Source organism: Homalodisca vitripennis, chromosome 2 (assembly GCF_021130785.1).
Source record: "Homalodisca vitripennis isolate AUS2020 chromosome 2, UT_GWSS_2.1, whole genome shotgun sequence".
NCBI lineage: Eukaryota > Metazoa > Arthropoda > Insecta > Hemiptera > Cicadellidae > Homalodisca > Homalodisca vitripennis.
Window position 1 is genome coordinate 191,147,945 of NC_060208.1, and position 20,009 is coordinate 191,167,953.

The window sequence follows — 20,009 nt, forward strand, 5'->3', positions numbered from 1 at the left end:
ATTTATCCAGAACTTTAATTTCATAGCAAACACTAAATGACCATTAATAAATCTGAAAAATTCCCCGTTATATATTGCTAATTATAACCAAAACTTTTCAATCTTTAAAAACCTCAGTGATCTTTAATATAATTATTAATCTGACTAGCTCAATAAAAAATAAGTAATGATAAATAAAATCATTAATAAAAGATAAATTAATTAAGAATAAAAAATAAAAAGGCCGGTGTTCACGTTCTAGAGTCCTAATGCAGATTAGTTTACGTTTATAATTACGGTATGAACAACTATCAAGAGATAAAGTTTATTTTTAGAATGTTCAAGTTAAGTTGGAGATATCAGCAGGACCTCGGCTAAATTAGAATGAATATTTAAACACATTCATTTAACAGTTGAAAATCAGATCATGCATCACGGAAGCAAAGTTGGACAATTAGTGTTGTTCTGTTACTAAAATAATATTATCCTATTAGGAACAGCTCACTCATTAATATCAAAGTTTATATAAATATAACCATAATCTATTTATATACATAATAAGTATATTGTAATACGTTGTGTATGACACTTATGGGACGAAAAGAAAATCTATTTTAAGGGGGGAGTTCAAATAAAAAGTGAAAATTTTTATTTACAAACCAATTTTACTCATACTACACCTTAAGGTGAAGTTATATAAAACATACAGAAAAAAACTGGAAAAATTTTTTTTCCGCTACCCAAGGGTGGGGGGGGGGGTTTTTTGTGTATTGCAAGGGTTTGCGAGAACATAAATTTCTCAGGTTTTTAAAGTGATAGAGGGTTGTTTTTTTTAATCTGTTCCTGAGAGTAATACCTACAATCTCTAGCATGGGTTTAAGGAAATTATATAAAATAAAATTACAGTAAATTTTTAAATTTCGAAATATTTTTTTCCCCAAAATAACTGGTAAAAACTATTTTTTTAATATTTAATGACTGGTAAAAACTATTTTTTTAATATTTTAATGACATTATTTTTACAAATCCATGCTAGAGATTGTAGATCTTTTCAAACTGAACAAAATAAAAAAAATTTCATCCTTCTATCTAGTATAGAACTTGAGATATTTATGTTCCCATGCGAAAAAAGTAAACTTTTGAAAAACAACCGAAAACCAAAACACGGTGCTTTTAGTGATTGACAAAGACCTACTTACATTAAAATTCTCCAGGTCCATAATTGACTCCTTCATTTTTTTTCTTATTGCAAAAACTAGTAAACTAAAAAAATCTAACCTCTAAAGCACTTTATCAAATGTACTACATTATACACTACAGGAACAAAACAAATTCGTTGGTGAAATTCAACAGATCAAATTGTAAGTCATACAGCTTCACTAAACCGGCTAATTCACTCAGTAATAACTACAAATGTGCACATAAAGAAGAAAACTTTGAATTCCATGGTCACAACAACAAAGACTGGAGCTAGTTATTGTACTGTACCAAAGTAAACAAAACAGTGAGTCAGCTGTAAAGAAAACATTTCTGCTATAGAATAATACCCTCACCCCCTTCCCAGGAACTGGTTTCTCAGTCAGCTGATGGGTTCTAGCTTTGGAAGTAAATCCATAATACTATATACCAGTACTATAATTAGTGGCTAGATTTAGTTTAGAATAAGTAATCAATCTACAAAAGCAAACTATGTCAAGATTGTGTAATGCTGCAAAAATCACTAAAATAAAGTGCAACTTCAAAGTATTATTTTATGAGAAAAAAAAATCGTATAAGGTTGGTTTTAACTGTTTTATGTTCAGAATTTAATATATAATTAAAAAAAAAATAAAAAATTGTAAAAATTCATATTTTGGCCATTTTTGGCGTGAACTCCCGCCCTTAAATCTCTGTCTAAAGCTCCATAAATAAATCTACTTTAAAATTCCGTTAAAATGGTAAATTATTTATCCTAAATCTATTTAAAATGCTCATTATTTTCGTACATAACATGGGGCAGATACAATTTCAAACAAAATGTATTCAAAAACATCGTTGTAACACACTTTTACAAAATATTACAAACTCAACCACTTTTTTCAGGGTATTCTAGTTCTAAATGTAAGACGGTTCGAGAATCGGCCTAGCGACCACGACCAAGTCTCTTCGAGTCATGCAACATTAACGTTTATTTGAATCGACCACGCCCAGGTCTCTTCGAGTCATGCAACATTAACGCTTAGTTGAATCAACTTTCAGATGCTGTTTTTATTTTTATGACGGATTGTTGAGGAAACTAACTTTTATGACAAATATGATTGCTAAAGTTTTGTATAGAAGCCTAAAATGCTTTAAAGTTTATGACATATAGTTAGAATGTGAAAATGTAGCAAAATTAACTTTAAAAAGTATCATAATTCTTTCAAAAACAGCGAATCAGTGTTTTTAACATTGGTCACAACAGCTTAATACAATAAATGTTATCGCTAAAGAATAGCATTTTATTTAATCAGAACGATAAGTACACAATTATAAGCTTATCACGACAGCTGTTTCCAGTACCAACTACAAATACTGGACTGTCCTCAACACTTTGCTGGAACATTCTACAAGCATTTATTCCACTGAATATAAAAGAACCTTCTAGTCATTTTTAAAAGTTTCATCAAGAATGTTGAATCCATATGACTTTAAAAATAAGTAAAACTTAGTTTTTCAATACAATAAGCCAAACTTGGCTTGTGAATATCTTTATAATCTAATAACAAGTAATAATAAGTATTTCTTTGAAATTATAGAAACACCAAACTCAAAATTAATCAGATTATGAAAAATTGGCATTAAAACTTCCATAGAAATTAGAAATAAGTTATTGATAAGAAAATATTTTTACAAAAAAACTGGCAAACTTTTACAAGTAAAAATCAAACGTTATATTTTGAAATAGAACTATTACAAAGATTTCATTTAAAGTCATCTAATTTTAAAAATAACTCGATCATTTTAATCTAATTTTTGAAGAAAACAAAGAAAACGTGAGGAAACACTGATAAAATTAACAATGTTTTGCAAACATTGGCTCAGAATTGGCATAAAAAATTCTAAATCTTAGAAAAATATTAAATGGTTTGAAGAAAATAACTAATAAAATGTGTGTTTTAGTTGATACGGAGTTCCTTAACTTTAACATTTTATAGTTTATGTTATATGGAATTAAATGTACATCTCGTTTTTATAACAGCTAGACAGGGCCGTAGTGATGAGCCGAAAAACAATGTTCACGAAATTTCTTAAGCAAAATATTAGTTAACGTGTGAGAATAAAACGATAATTGGTTGAAATAACAGTGGACACAGAGTCGTTGTAAAATGTTCTCGGTCTATATTTTGCACCACATATTAAACATTTACTGACAGTTATACTTACTCGACAAAATATTAAAACGTAGTCCATTATTAAATTTGTAAATGGTAAATAAGCAATTAATAATTTTATTGAAAATAGCTTCGAAAAAATTAATAATTTGAACGCTTTTGTTTATTTTGTATCGGTGTTTTTACTTTACATATAACTGTATTCCATCCCACCATTAAGTTTTATGTATGGTTTACACTTTCGTGTATCCGTCGAAAAATTAAATTAAAGCCAAATGAATCCAGTAAGGAACGTTGACTTTTCTGTAAATTCTAGCGCGGTAGGAGGGTGTCACTAGCAGGGGAAAGAGGACGCGATGTCTTCTAAATTAAATCTCCAGCCAAGGCTTAGCTCCCTAGAATTACATTTACTCTCCTAACATGTATCACCGCCTTAATAACTGTTTCCTATTTAAATGTATGTATATTTATCTAATTTATTTTAATTTATATATTCCATTATGTAATAATAGAATTAGTATAATGGCTATGTGGCACTTGGAGATTTTCTATCAATATCTGACGCACTCTCCAACTCACCGAGGCATCCTTATTTCACAAATAACACTAAATGATTTTCCTGTGAACCCAATAACTATGTAATATTTAGTAATCGGGTAACTTCTTTCTAGAATATGATAAATTAAACCTTAAAGTTTTGTTATATTTTGTTCAACAATAATTTGATGATAATGAACATCAAGATTTATCATTGTACATGAAGTCGTCAATTCTTGTGGCCTGCTATGCAATTAATTATAATTTTTAATTATTACCCTCAACAGGAATATTTTTTAAATGATGCAGCTTTTCTGGTCAAACTACATTACTAATCAAATCTTAATTTAAAAGATGTAATATTATTGCCCTGATAACAATCACAGTATAGGATGTATATAAGTTCATGTTACTCCTTCTACTGTGAATGATTGAAGATCGATCTATATTTCAAGGAGTATATTTTCACAATTTCAAGAAAGCCAACCCGTTTCGATTACCTTATGTGAAAACATACCATATAAAACAATGTTTAAATAATATTTCCAATGTATTACAGTATAAGTTTACATTCGACACTTGAACAGTCTGCAGTATAATTTAGATAGTAACATTTTTCTTGCTATCTGCATTAGGCTACTAATCAAGGACTGTGCACTTAATTTTTCTTAAATTTTAATGTAAACAAATGACAAATGTGATGACACGGGTAAAATTGTGAACTTTATACACAGTTATATAAACTCTTTAATATTTCTGACAAAATTTCCATAATAATATAAATTCCAAATAACGTAATATAATGTTGCTAAGCAATGCCTACTACCGCAAAAAAGTGTGTAATAATTTATTTTACGTTCCATATTTATAAACTATAATTAATAAATATATTTATTTATTAGTAATATTTAATATACTGTAATTATAATTAATTAAATATTTATATGATATATTTTAATATATAAATAAAAACTATTTATGTAATAATTAATTTTAGGAATTAACATAAACTCTTTAAAATTCAAGACTTATACATAACAACATCTTATCTTTTGGCTGGTGGTTTTATTTTTATCTTTAGGTTGCAATCTGATAGCAACTTCACACACAGCGAGGGGATGTGTTCAGTGCACGTTTTCACACGTACCACTGACAACTTATTGTATGAAATGACACGCATGTAACACTATTAAACTAAATATAAATACCACAGTAGGCCCTCTGTAATCACCGCGATGCGTTTCAATTCACCGTAATAGATCTTTACGAATTTAGGATCATACTTTATTGGCAAAGGTACTTGTAAAAACTAAAAAGATTGCTTTATTATCTGTTAGTATAGCAACACAGTATTATTTGGATGCTAAATAAATGGCTGCCTTTAAATACTAAACTGGGGAAATATATTTTCCGGGAAGTGACAAATGTAACTCCCCAGAAAAGTAAAAACCTACTTAGTGTCGTACTTGTCTTTAGTCTGTCACATTAGCTTTCGGCTTCACACGAGGCTCTCAATATCATGTGGAACGTCCTTTTTTGTGAGAAGCTTTTAACAAATATGATAACTAATACAAGTTTTTGGGAAATATACATATATGTTTTTGGCAATTTCTAAATCACTTAAAAAGTTCAGATGTATGATTATATTTAGGTCAAAATTACCAAAAAAAGTGTGTACTCTGCACAAAAAGTTATCAAAAATATTATTTTATAGATTTTTTTAATTTGAAATGTGAAATTCCATTTTATTCAAAAACTTAACAACGATAAATGTGATATTTTAAATTTGCAAACAGTGTTATCATTATGTTATCCACGAATGTTTCTTGCTGTATTTACATGTTTATTACAAATTTACTAATCACAATAAACAACTTACTTACTTTTTTTCTTTTCTTTGAGATGTAAAATAAATTTTTAACGAGTAGCAGCAATAATTCATTGCCAATTTTAACACACACGATATAGCAGCGTGTTGAACTGTGTTTCCGCCTTCTACTGTAGTTCACAGAGATTGCCAATATATCGTCACCAGATTACGATGAAACGAGTTCGGAACGTCAAAAAGAGATTGAAATAGGCAATCATCTGTAACATCCATCTATAAGTTGACATATGACTTAAATAACTGTAAATGAATATTTTTTGTAAATCAATTTTAATAACCTTAGTAGGTAATCAAAAATACAGATACATCTCAAATTATATTTTGCACAATATCTATGTTGCATAAAATATAAATTTTGATAGGATGAGATGTTTTAGAATGAATCCATTGTGCTATCTTTATCAACGTTATAACTAGATAGGAAATTGCAAAGCTATAAACGTAATCTCAATGGTCGTAACTTTACAAGAATATTCTTTCAATATCAATAACTAACTCTACATTGAGTAACATAACTACAAAATATTGAGTATTTGTTATTATTGTTGAAGTGTATTCAATATATTACATGTTAAATAGTTTTCTGTAATTGGCTGAGCTTCAGCGAAGCCTATCACTCAAGGGACCGTATACATTTCACTTCTGCCTGTCTATCCACATGATATTTTGAAAAATACCTGACCTATGGACCTGAAATTGTGAATGAAGCTTCATTTTTGTCTGATGAACTCTGCATACGATATAGGTGCACGTCACACCATGAGATTTGGTGGGACTAACTCCTTCCTACTTTGTATATTTATAATCGCTGTTTCCTTTATTTCTTCCTAGATAGCCGACAGCAACGAAATCGCAATAGGCAACATGCCGTGTATGCAATGTTATCTCATAGGCTGATACATAATCAAAGACATTGGGAATATTACGAAGATTTTTAAACTCAATTGTAAATTTAAACAGCTGATTAAAACAGTGATATTTAATCAGCTTTGTATTTTAAATTAAATCAGGAGAAATTTAAACTGACATAGTTTCCATATGAGATCGAGAATTGATTCAATACTATGGCATCAGTTCAGTAATTAATTAAAGTACAGCTGGCTCAAGAAGCTCTGTTACTCGAGGGAAATCTACGACCAGTGACGACCATATTACCGGCAGATGTAGCTTTACTGTTAAAATTACTTCACTAGTAGCTAGCTAGACAAACGAGTAATGCATTAAATGTAGTATTTTATCATTGTATAATTTTAAACATGTTATAAATTTAGTAAGAAATTTAAACTTTGATAAATAGACATATAATAAGTTAATTTAATTTGACTAAAACTCAAATATAATCAAAATGAAACCTTTATCCTTACATTCCCTTTTAATTTTTGAGTATTTGATTTTCTTCCAAGTCCCATTCTATCGGAACGTAGATAATACCTGGTAGAGTTTAATAATATTTGTTACAGATATTTTGATTGTTTGAATTTTAAGTATAAGCTAAAAAGTAAAAGATAAGGTAAGATAAATATGTCTTATTTTACCAGGTGAAGTTAAGGCTCAGAAATCCTCTCTAACAATTAACCTGGGGACCAATGGCTTAAAGGTGACTTCCGAACCACCACCAACAGCCGGGCAGGCGGGGAATTTGACATTCATTTCCCATTATTAGTCAATCATGTAATCAACGAGATATGGCATTGTTTAAAACATTTAAAGTTCGATATTATAATTTACAAAATTATAAAGCATCACATATAAAGATAATTATTTTGCATTTTGTCACGTACAAGTAGAGAAGATTTATTATTATGAGAGAAAGTTCCGTTTAAGTGGGCAGTACAAACATATGTGTGCGTATTTATCACGTTACTTAGTGAAGTAGGGCAGAGTGTTGCAGATTTATGTCCTGAAATAAACTGCCCAACGCTGGCCATCCCTTAAAGCTCAGGTACCACAGATTTCTTCTGAGCTTTACTCTTGTGAAATATGACCTGTGTGTGGAACGTGGGAGCTAAAAATTAAATTGTGTGCTTTATCTTCGCACCCCTGGGACTGGACTTTAAGTGTCTCTACATTGTGTACAGAGTAGTGTTTGAAACAGGAACTATCATGAATCTTAAAAATGTTACAGTTGAAGAATTACCCATCAGTAACACTTATTTTAGTGTTAAATATATATCTAGGAAAATTAATGTTCCTTTTGATACAAACTTAATGAAATCGCTTGAATTACAAGGCCTATTTGGCCTTATGCAATGAGGCAGAACAACATTTTAACTTTACTGGCTAAGATACTTTGATATATATTTAACCCAAGGATATAACATGAACTATAGCGGTACTGCATGATACAAAAAATAACTTCCGTTCTTTCACTATTTATTGGTAATTGGATTATGGTTCATTAGTTGATTAAAGACAAATTGTTTTATAATTAGATTTTACTAAAACTTTTATCATGTGTCCATATTTAATATAGTCTATAATAACAACACCAAACTAAGCCTAAAACTAGGTTTCAGGATTGTAACTGAACATACTATATAATTTGCTTGTTTGTTTGTGTAGACACATATGAGGTCTGTGTAGATATATAAGAGGTATACCTCTGTACACATCTTGAACTATTATTTTTCATGCAAGAGAGACGTAGCAAAAGACAGATATTGGCCTAAAATTGGTTCGATCTATACGTACGTGATTAATGACAATATTACATTTGAAAGTAAGAAACAAATGTAAAATGATAAACTACGTAGAAGTTTTTTTTATTAATCTAAAATCATTATTTAGTGTTTTTACGTCTACACAGCAATATATGAACGGTTATAAGCAAGGTATTTTATTAAACTCTTAAAGATAAATAAAGATAAATAAATATGTAATACGCTACTGTATATCACTAAAGCCGATAGTCAAAGTGATACACATCTTACACATATTACGTCATGAGATAGAGCTTTATCTTCACCACTTGCTTCGTAAGCGCCTTAATTAGAATTGATGATGTCATTGTGTACATCACTGGAGGGAGATTAAACGAGGCGGAAGAGTCGAAGACGTACTTATTCCACTCTCAAATTATAGAGAAACTCATTTTTCTTCAAAATAATTAAAAAAAAACAGCAATTTTAAGTCCTAACACATTTACTATACACAACTGTTTAATTCTATGACGTTTTATTGGTAGGAATATTTTATTTCCACATCTTCATATTATCAAACTGGAACTTATTAGAGCATATTTCAAGAGCTCTCTCTCTCTCTCTCTCTCTCTCTCTATATATATATATATATATATATATATATATATATATATATATATATATATATATATATATATATAATTCATCTAAAAATATTAAGTAAAGAAATCACAATTATATATATAAAGGTTGCATAGGTATATCTAAAGAACTGTAAATGTGATGGAGTGAAAGTTTGAAGATGGTTGTTAATAGAGACAAGCAGATCAACATTACTAATTATTTCAGCAATGGGAAAGCAGATAAGCTGATGATAATGCAGATCAGAGTCCATGTGGGTTATTATCCCACCAGCTTAATTATGTTGCTTAGGTTGGAGATGCGTATTGCAGCCTGAATAATTACATTTAGTCTCTTCATCACCTTTACGCCAACTTCACAAAGGACTATTAGGTGATAGTTTATATTTTACGGCTTTAAATATTTTAACAGTTTGTTAGAGTGCTCGCTTATGCTTCGAATATTTATGTGAAAGATATGTCAGTCTTCTAGGTTATTTACACCATGACACTACTTTTAATGTAAAAAAAACATTAACAAACCACTGCAGGTAACTGTTCAACTAGAGTTCAGTAGTTTTTTTATGTCAGTTTGAGAGAATATCAGGATGATCTTAGTTGTATCTGTCTTCCTAGTGAAGGTTTTACCATATTTTATCCAAACATACTTGAAGCCTACGTCCCGTAACTTTTTTGCCCCGAACAGTAGTTCTTTGTAGAATCCAGTTAGGTGTTTATTTCGATTTTAGAGTCATGGGCCATATTTACAAAGATTGTAGACCTGAGACAAGCCGTATTGTCTTTACTTTTTGCTTTAGTAAACAATTGACTGCATTTCTTTTTGCCTATTCCTAAACCGAATTACTATGGCAGTTGCACCAGAATTACATGTAGGCAACGAGTAGGTACTCTATGTGTTGCCTGAATGTCATTTTCATAGTCAATAATCTCATTTAATAACCCTGATAACTTTTTCACTACGTCAGATATATTTTCTCCCTCCAGTTCTGGTACGCCTATAACCTCGATGTTTTTGTTACGACCGTATTGTTCCATAGTCTTTTATTTTAACCTTCAGGATATTTACTTTTTCAGGAAGCTGTTTGTTTTCAAGCATGGTATTTTTATGATGCTGTTCAACCTGAGAATCCCTGCCCAAATATAATCAGTTACTTGAATCTCATAAGGATCAATCTAACTAGAAAAAAAACTGAAGGGATGTTTTAAATTCATCAATATCTTTTTCAAACTCTTTGGTATGTAAGGCAAGTTGTATGGTAATAGTCTCTACCATTTTAATCAAAACCTTACATTCCGTTTTGAATATTAGCTCAGAATCGTCCTTGGTGTTATCTGTGCCAGATTTCTAGGTTTTACACTTCCAAGCATTTCTTCACTCATTCGGCTCTAAGTAGTTTCAGCAATATTAGCCAACTCGAAATGCACTTACTAATAGAGCAAAAAGCAAACTCATTATCTTCAGAAATTTGATCCTTATTAATCGAACATATACTCATAATTACAGTTTGAGGTTAAGACAGGAGCAAAACTAGACAGGTCAACTCACTACCTCTACCACCTTCTAACTGTATAAAGGTGGACCTAATGATGATAATCATGCAAAATATAAATATGATTTCATAAATAATTTGTTCAGTTGTTTAGTTATGCTGTACCTATTCTTCGTTGTTCACATAGAAATGATATAGCCTTAGGGTTATTTTCCCTTATCATTCTAATATTAAAACATCGTGTAAGTAGAACATGTCCAAGTAGACATTAATAAGTAATTTCAACACTCCCAACATCATTTTAGGAACCGCAGCGTCAGACATTCTTTCCTCGATCTTACGGTGAGAAAGCTGTAGCACGTAGTCGAACTTGAAGCGTTTAAAAAGTAGTTTTCTACTTACCATGTTTCCATCGCTTCGGTGTTGAATAGTTAAGCTAGATTTTTCCCTCTTCAGAAAAATGGAAGTGAGCCTTGCTTTTAGTTTACTGAAACATGTAAAATTTTGTGGTTTACTCACTTATTATTTATGTTCGAGAAGACTTACTTTAGGGTAAATTTACTTAATATGAGGAGAATACGCAACTGGCTTTACTCTTCGGAAAGCTTGAAAATGGGGGAAATCGACTAAATACGTTAAGAAAACAGCAAAATAATTGAAAAAAAACACACTCGTACCCATGGAAACACATTATCATGCAAACAATATTTTTTCAACATTAGTTTCCATGGATATTCTTATTATAGAGATAATAAATCTCATATCCGCAAAATGTTTTGCTGGCTTTCCATATGATTTTATATGTAAAACGTTTAAAGTGATGCACTCATCAGTTACATGGCGATCCACAACAATCGTGTGGTTAATCTGGGCAGTGGGCAGCCCTATTTCATTTGAAAACGTTTACTCTAAATCGGTATATTAGTTACGAGAAAGATAAGTGAATATTATATAAACTAAAGAAACCTGTCAAATTGTATAACTTCCTTCATTTAGAAGTGGGGTAAAACTAAGGGAAGCGTTTAAAATTATTTAACACAACGGACTTGTAAAGAAAGTTTCCTTAAGAAAAGTTCTAGGTATTTTCTATAATACTACCACATGTCTTAACTCTACAGGCAGTATGGCGAGGAGAGCAATACTCCTACGTGTTTAGGTTTTAAATACCTGAAACATTATGTGAGCCCCCCCCCCCACTCCATCAGACAACCTCCGCAGTTAGCAATACTAATCGACCAGTCCTTTTCACCCCTTTACCTCGTTATTAGTGGTGCCACTACATGTATGTACTGTACATCCCTTGTATGTCAGATTTACGTAACATTTCGGCATTACTTAAGCCAATATTGCTTGTACTAGCAGTTATAATCCCAGGCTACAGTGAACCTTCATGGGGATAAACTACTGATACCATATCGGTGAAATTAAAACTCAACAGTAAAACTTTCATTTTGTACATCTCACATCCCTCAGAAATCTCGGAAAATCTTGAGTTAATAAGGACCTAGTCTCAAACACCTATGCCAACTTCCAGTGTTCTTTTAAAGATACAATAATTTTTGATTTAAGTATAAAAAAATACTGACGCTGAAGAAAAGATTACTATCTATCTCGAGTAGGCTAATCTATCTATTGAGTGTTAGACCATTTTATAATAAAGTACTAAACATTATACTGATGCCAAGTGTACTTCAACATTACATTTTATTAAAATTTTAAGGTTTTAGTTTTTAGTTTATGTAATCACTTCTTTACAAGATTATCTTAAAACAAAATGTAACGTCCGCATCATAATTCCTAACTTAACTCAATGAATTCACGTTTTTATTTAATGATGAATGACACATATAGCAAAGAACATTTATTCGTGTTTATACAAGAATAAATAACAAGTGATAATAACAAGTGATAATAATAATCGTATGGTACGTTGTAATCTCTTTATCCAAGTACTTTAAATACTCTTTAAGCACTGTTTATATTGTACTTATATAAAATGTAAGTACCCTTACGTCAATCTTTAATTTGATATTATTGGACCAATAAAAAGAACTCAAACTCATTAAAATTAACACTTATAATAAGATATACTTCACGTATAGTTGTGCATTTTACTTAAACGTTAAACCCAATATATTTCGCAAAAACACTCTCTGTCAGACTGCATCCAGTCCTGTATGTAGTGAACTTCCCTCGAAGTCCATAAACAGATGAAAAATCATTGAAATATTTCACTGTATAAAACCTCAGTCAGGTTTTCTCATTACCGCGGTACTGTTGACACTCCCGGTTGTTGTTACACTAACACTAATTGGAACATGAATGGTCAAACTGTTGCTCTCTTTAGGTCTCTCGTCAATTGGTATAAATGTTTCCACACAGAATAAATATTTCCTTAGTAGTTGGTTTTTCTACCAATCAAATGTTGTTACGTGCTTCCTGAGCCAGAAATACTTGGTAGAACAGTAAAAATGAATTGGTTAGAAGAGAATTTCAGAACGTTACTTATCGTATATACACGTATTCATTTGATCTTGATACTACTTTTCTCAGGGGTTCATAGAAATACTTAAAATGTAAATGTAATGCATTATTGGTTATTATTATTGGAAGCGAGATCTTTAAAAAGAAAGAGGCTATTAGAGGGTTTAGCTATTGCTGATTTATACAGCAACTACAGATATTTTCGGTTTTGCGTCAAAATAAAATTAGTTGAAACTGTAAATAATGCGACTCAAAACTTTTTGTTTGATGTTTTATTTACAATGGATGATTTTAAATAAAGCTAGATTTTGAAGGTATGCTACAAAAATAGAATAGTAAATCTTGAGATTTGGAATCTATCTTCTTCTTCGGATGTCAAAAATCCTAAAGACAATAGGATAAGAGTACATCAATCAAAATTAAGATCTAGCAAATAAATGGAGAAAAAGTATCAAAATGCAAACGTCACAACAAAACCGTTGTACGTAGAAAAACCTGGATGCCCATAGCAAACTGAGTAAGCATAAACCGTGTCACTCTACAATCTCTTACCTGTGCAGTATGTGTTTTGTTGTGAGTTCTTGTATTTAAGCTCATAATATGAATGATGGTAAAAAATTTAATTACTAACGAGTTTCAGATCATACCTAAATTAAAGTGAATATGAAATCTAAAATTTCTTGAACAAACAATTTGTGGAAGCTGAGAGATTTCCTTTTAATGTCATGTCTTATCATAATTATTATATCAAAATGTTCACAGCTTTTTTTAGTGTTCCAGGATGTTCTCTTCTTCGTTACTCTAGTAACTTGTCCTGGAGCAATGAGACAGGATATGTCGGGGAAATAAGGTGGCGATTCAAATGGAGGCGGAAAGAATCTGATCCTGATGTCTTAAGACAAGCTAGAATTTTTGACTTTAATGAATATTGTTTTTATCTTGAAAACTGTATCTAAAGTTATTTTTGACTAAGAAATGTTTACTCTTCTTAATGAATCAAAGACCCTACATGTGTACAATCCTGAGCGACGCAGTGAATGATCTCACATAACACAAGAACTAATCATATAGAACAATAAAATACACTCTCATAGTGAATTATGATGCATTCATTCATTGACAACAGGTTGCATGTGTATAAATAATTATAAATCTGAATTAGTGTGTACAGCCAGCAAGACGGATGCACGTCAGCATTAGTGGTGACTTCAATATTTATCACTTGTATAATGGTGTACTGTCATGTAATTGGTGCACCGGACTAAATGTTTAACGATGCTATTTGACAACTGTTGATGATACCATAAATTATGGCCACCGATTATTAACGCTGCTTGTTTTATTTGAAATGATATAGTAATGCAATGAATCGGTATTACAGTTTTCATGTTTATGTTTAAAACGCTATCATTATTACTGTAAATTATTCTCTTACTTGCTTCTTGTATTTTTGTAATTTTTTATCGTTTCAGCAAATTGTATTTTTTTATTGCCAGCAAAGCAAATTTATTATTTAACAATTTTTCATCAAAGAGAATAACTTCAATTTCCATCACTGGAATTTACAATGCTGCTTCCACTGATAAAACAATACATTAAGTAAAGAAGATCTTTCATGTCAACATGTTTTGGAGACGCTTTATGCATCTAGGTTATTATATTTTTAACCACATCATATACATAGAAGAGTAAGAATGCAGTAATTTTAATGAAAATAATATTTTAATGTATTGTTTAAATCTCTTCCAGTACAACTGTGTAGTTAGTGGACATGCGAAGGGGTCTAATTTGTGATTTAGTTATGAAACATGTGCTTCTACCAGTTTCTAGGGTTCTTACAATGTATGTTATTCCTGTTCGCTGAGTAGTTATTGTATTATATTCACTTCACAGTGAGCCTAGATTGTCTAACGTGTAATTAAGTGGTGTAAGGTTTTCCTTCAATACTTTGTTGAATTGCTGAGTAGTGTCTCATCGTCCCTAACTCCACAGCTATTACATGGCAGAGATGGTATTACCTGAAACTGAGGGGTGGTTATTATGCTTCTTCCAATTACTACAGTTCTTACAAGCCTCGTAGTTGTGCCATCGCTGGTGACTAAGTAGTTAGATAGTCCTCGTGCCTTACTCTACTACAAATAGTGGACTTGTAACTTAATGGTGAAAGTTGTGCTTCTGTGAGTTGCTGCAATTACTAATGTTATAAAGCAGCAACGAAAAATTGTATTAGAACGAGATACTCCAGCATTCAACAGGTTCAAGACAATTGATAAAAATAATAATACTGTCATGAATAAATTTAAAGTTTCGTAATAGCACTAGTTTAATTTATATCTCCCTTCCTACAATAAACCACGACCTTCAATTAAGACGTTAATGAACTTAGAACAAGCCTAAAATTAATTAGGCAAAGTATGCAATAAAAATGGTCACTGTTGTTATAGAAGGTGTTGTCGGGTTGTTAAGGTTATATTCTAAAGGACAACTGTTAAGAAACAAATGCAAACTGAAAACTAATTCTATACATCTTAAGAAGTGAAACTTTAGTGTGAAACCATTGCCTGCACAACTAACCTAGCGGTTTGTGATTGTATTAGTTTCAACAACGGATGGAATTCTATGTGAGAAAAAAATTATGATAACGTTTGGCCTTTGAGGTAAGTAACCTCAGAGGAATGTTTAATAAACTTACCCTTATGGGGCTCAACTATAAAGTATCGTTTTAATTTTTTAATTATTAAAGAGTATTTTTGGTGGATTCTGGATTTGGAAACCGATGATCTTCATCCCTCATGAATTTCTGAAGCTATTGTTCAGGTAAGGATACTCGGTGACTTTCCTACAGGAGGCCATAATCTAGGGCAGGAAGAACGAGACATAATTGTTGCAGTTTTAGACTTTCCTACTCATAGCAACGAACCAGCAAAATTCAATAGTACTCGATGATACTTAGGTGTCAATATCAATGTTCCCATTTTAAATCGAGGATTTTAAGGATCTTTTACTAGATAACCCAGATAAAATGTCAAAATAAAGAAATCTGTTGGATTCGGTGAATGAAATTTACTGGATACATCCTGTAAATTGAAAGACTTGCGATAACTGAAATTCCCACGAAGTCTTCATTGCGCGACTTTTCTAGATAATCTCACTAACCATGAAATTAGTAGAGTAGCACGTGACGCTCTATTGCAGTTCTTGAAATCCTAGGGCGAATTGTATAAAACAGGTTTTGGCTTCACATATTATGTTTTCTGGCTCTGTTTTCCAGTATGTTATCTTTTATACGACCGAAATGGCCGTGCAAATAAGGGAATTGGGCCTATATGAGCGTATGAGAGCTGAAACTAAAGTATAAATAGGGAGTTTGCCTGACGAAACAAATGGTATTCATTAAACTGTCCGTTGATACTATATATTAATATACAAGTAAAAGTTATTAACCAACTATCTGCAGTTTTGGATAGCAATTACGTGTTTAAACCTTCGATACTCAAATTTATATTCAAGGTGACATTACAAAAGTCCCACATTAAAAGTGATGAAAGCAAATCCGTTATTACAATATTCGATAGTAAACCGTTTCTGAAAATCTTGTAATTACTAGACACAGGAAATTAAGGAAACTTAGTTGAAAATAATATAATTTAGTGTTACGTTATGAGTAAAGTAAAGTATCAATGTTGAGAATAATAAATTGGAAACATTTACACAGTAACTACGGAGATGTCAGATGTGTAATTGCTTTTCCAGTCGGGAGCCCTTTATTTAAACATACCTTAATTTCCGTTATAAAAATTAAACATACGTATACTCTGGACTACTTTATACTCAGATATTTTAAGTATTTATTTAGATATATATACAGACATTATTGCCCCTCTCATACTTAGTTTAAATTTATATTAATATTACTAGACTGTTTATTACTTTGAGTAATGAACGTGTATTTAAGGTCTCCTATTAAAAGTAATACCCCAATATGAAATGATAATGGAAATACGCTCTTATCCTATAACATCAAAGTTATTAAGTTATGAGTAACTTCCATAATTAAATTATCACTTTAATATGGGACTCACAATTTATTTTCATCAATAAATAATCAACATCATACAGTTTACAGTTACCAATTAGAAAATAAACTTACATTTTTTCAATAAGTAATAATTAAGTATGTTCAATAAAAAAAACATTTATTTTATTCTTATAAGCCCAGAGGCTGCGTAACGCAAATAAAAAATAATTTATGAAACAAATACTTCAGTATTGTATTCCTATTGGAATCAAAGTTGAATCAAGTTGCAATCTGATCTAATTATATAAATTGAATTAATTAATACGCTGTAACGTTTTGCGTGATCCATCATGGTTATTAAAAACTATTTCCTCCTTTAAAAGTGCATAAACCATTTTAGGTTGTAAAATACTTGATTCATTCAAGTCTTTAAAAAAACATACTGTAATGTAAAGTATAGTATTGAACATTGTAACAGCGCCTAATATCCACAAATTAAAAAAAATTATGGTTGCCTGTAAAGTCGGTTTTACGGGCGAAGATGTTACGTGACAACGTCTTTTTCTCGGTAGAATATTTATTGATATGAATATTATTAAATTGCACAATAGGAACAAAGAATTGAATGAAAATAAGAATTGCACAAATTTTAACTATAGAAATATATTTTGTTTACTAAAACATTGTACATAATTTGAAATTAATTAAAATTTGTTATTGTAAATGGTAAAGTTGAATAAAACATTTACTAAAATTGGAATTTGAAATTCTTGCTAAACACAGTTAAATTCTAACTCCGCGCGTGGTGATTGGTCGGTTTAGTTCGTTTGTTTGGTCGCACTGTTATGACAGATTAGAGGTTATAATTTGTTATTTTAAATGTTTGACTAGCAATACGCGCTGTTTCTTCTCAATCGACTGAATTACGATTGATTGCAGAGTGATTTAAACTAATAATTTACTTAACACTATCAACATTTGTCAATAGTATGACATAACCTATAAACTCAGTTTCTCAACTTTTGTGTCAATCTAACAATTAATCAATCAATCATAGTTTACGATAATGAAATATCAGTGTACGATTATTTACCTTTATTGTTGTAGTTGTTGTAAATGACGAATCTAAGCACTCCACATTTTCACGAATAAACATAGTTATCTGCTTAGCCCGTGCGGCGGACCCACAGTTATCTGCTTTATCCCGTGCGGATCCCGTGCGGCGGACCCACTGGACGGGCATCGTAACGTTACCGGGCGTTACACTTTTTCATGAGTGACTCCGAGCCGCAACCTAATTTAAGACGTTGTCACGTCAAAAATAAGTCTGTTGTTTATAGCTTTTTATATTTCTATTATAGCTACCAGCACTCCAATTTCTAAACGATTACAAACTTGTTTCCTTATATCACAAAACCTATTTGTAAAAAACGTACGGTTATTTTCTATTTCAAATGAGCTATCTTTTTCTAATTATTGAAAGTCGCTATTAAAAGTTAACCATTGAAATTATTACAAAGTTTTCGACTAAAATTTATGTATAAACATTTAAGAATGAGTTATATTACGGTTCATGTTTAACTATGGATTTAGCTGAGCGTCATTGAATCCTATCGTACAGTAGGCTGACATAATTTCTCTGTTTTCTGCCGAGGTGATGTGAAAAACTCTTGCTGGGCGTATGATTTTCTGTTTAACTGTAAACAGGGTATCTCGAGAATAAAACGATATATATATATATATATATATTGAAATTTTGCAAACCCTCTTACGCGACACTTAGTGTGGCGTATTCTTACTTTGTTTTATTTTATTTATTTATTCAACGGTCAACACCTTTAAAAATAGTAATTACAATAAAGTATATGGCGAATATGTACAATAGAATGACAAAAATGTAACAAGCGATTGTAACATGCAATGATAGTATAAATAAATATAAATCGTTTATAGTACAAATAATATGCAAAGATAACCAAAATTACAAACAAACTTTCAAACAAACCCAGGTTAATAACAATAAATTAAGTGGAAATCCATGCTAAACATAAGACCATGCAAATATTTACGACAATACGATATAATGGAATAGATATAACTATTGGCATTCATATAAAAGGAAAAGATCAAACAAGTTTTTTAATGAGTGATTAAAACAGCAACAATTACAAACCATTAAATATCAGAACCCCCTCACCACAATCTACATTCCAAGCTGACAGAATCAACAACAAAAATAAAAAAGGAGCTGCAAAAATGCACAAGGAATAACAATAAAAATACAGTTTGAACAATTCCCTTTTAAAGGCAGGCAATTTCAGTCTAAAAACATCCAAACCACGTGGGAGACTGTTCCCCAAACGGTGTAATCTTGGCAGTGTACTGTTGAAGGCGTACTGCGTCGAGCGATGCCACCTCTCGAACAAGTCCCTCGAGCGTGACGGGGCGAGAACAACGAAGGATGACTCTACTCAATAACTCTGTTGAATCGATCTCCGCAGTAAGAACTCCACGAAGGAAGACGATGTCAGCAACCAGCCGTCTGGACCTCAAGGTAGGAAGAAGAAGCTGCTGTCGGAGTTCCTCGATGGGCACTTCCCAATACGCATAGCCTGGACGCAGTCCAATAAGACGCAAGAAACGTACTTGTACACTTTCAATAAGGCTGATGAGTCCAGAGGAGTAAGGGGACCACACGGGAGAACAATATTCCAACAATGGCCGCATCAGGTGCACATACAATTTCCTCAAAGCCCAAGGAGAAAACCCATCTCTAGAGACTCGAATTATGAAACCAAGAGTAGCATTGGCTTTTTTGGTTATCTTTAAAACTTGACTTTCCATGTTCAAAGTCGACGAAAAATTAATATTCAGATAAAGTATACTTTTCTTACATACTAACATTAATACCAAATTTATACTACCTTAAAACTTAAAAATAATAATAAATGTGTATATAGAATTAAACAAAGTATTTTGG

General features: G+C 31.3%; 1 protein-coding gene across 1 annotated transcript; it reads right to left on the minus strand.

The window, feature by feature from the left end:
• Positions 1–19,351: 19,351 nt before the first annotated feature.
• On the minus strand, positions 19,352–19,873 carry LOC124355943. The gene has a single exon (XM_046807092.1). It carries the CDS (start codon positions 19,871–19,873, stop codon positions 19,352–19,354), a length of 522 nt encoding a protein of 173 aa, XP_046663048.1.
• Between the last annotated feature and the right edge of the window lie 136 nt (positions 19,874–20,009).

Coding starts and splice junctions, on each gene's coding strand:
- LOC124355943 (XM_046807092.1), bottom strand. CDS start 19,873: ATGGAAAGTCAAGTTTTAAAGATAACCAAAAAAGCCAATGCTACTCTT.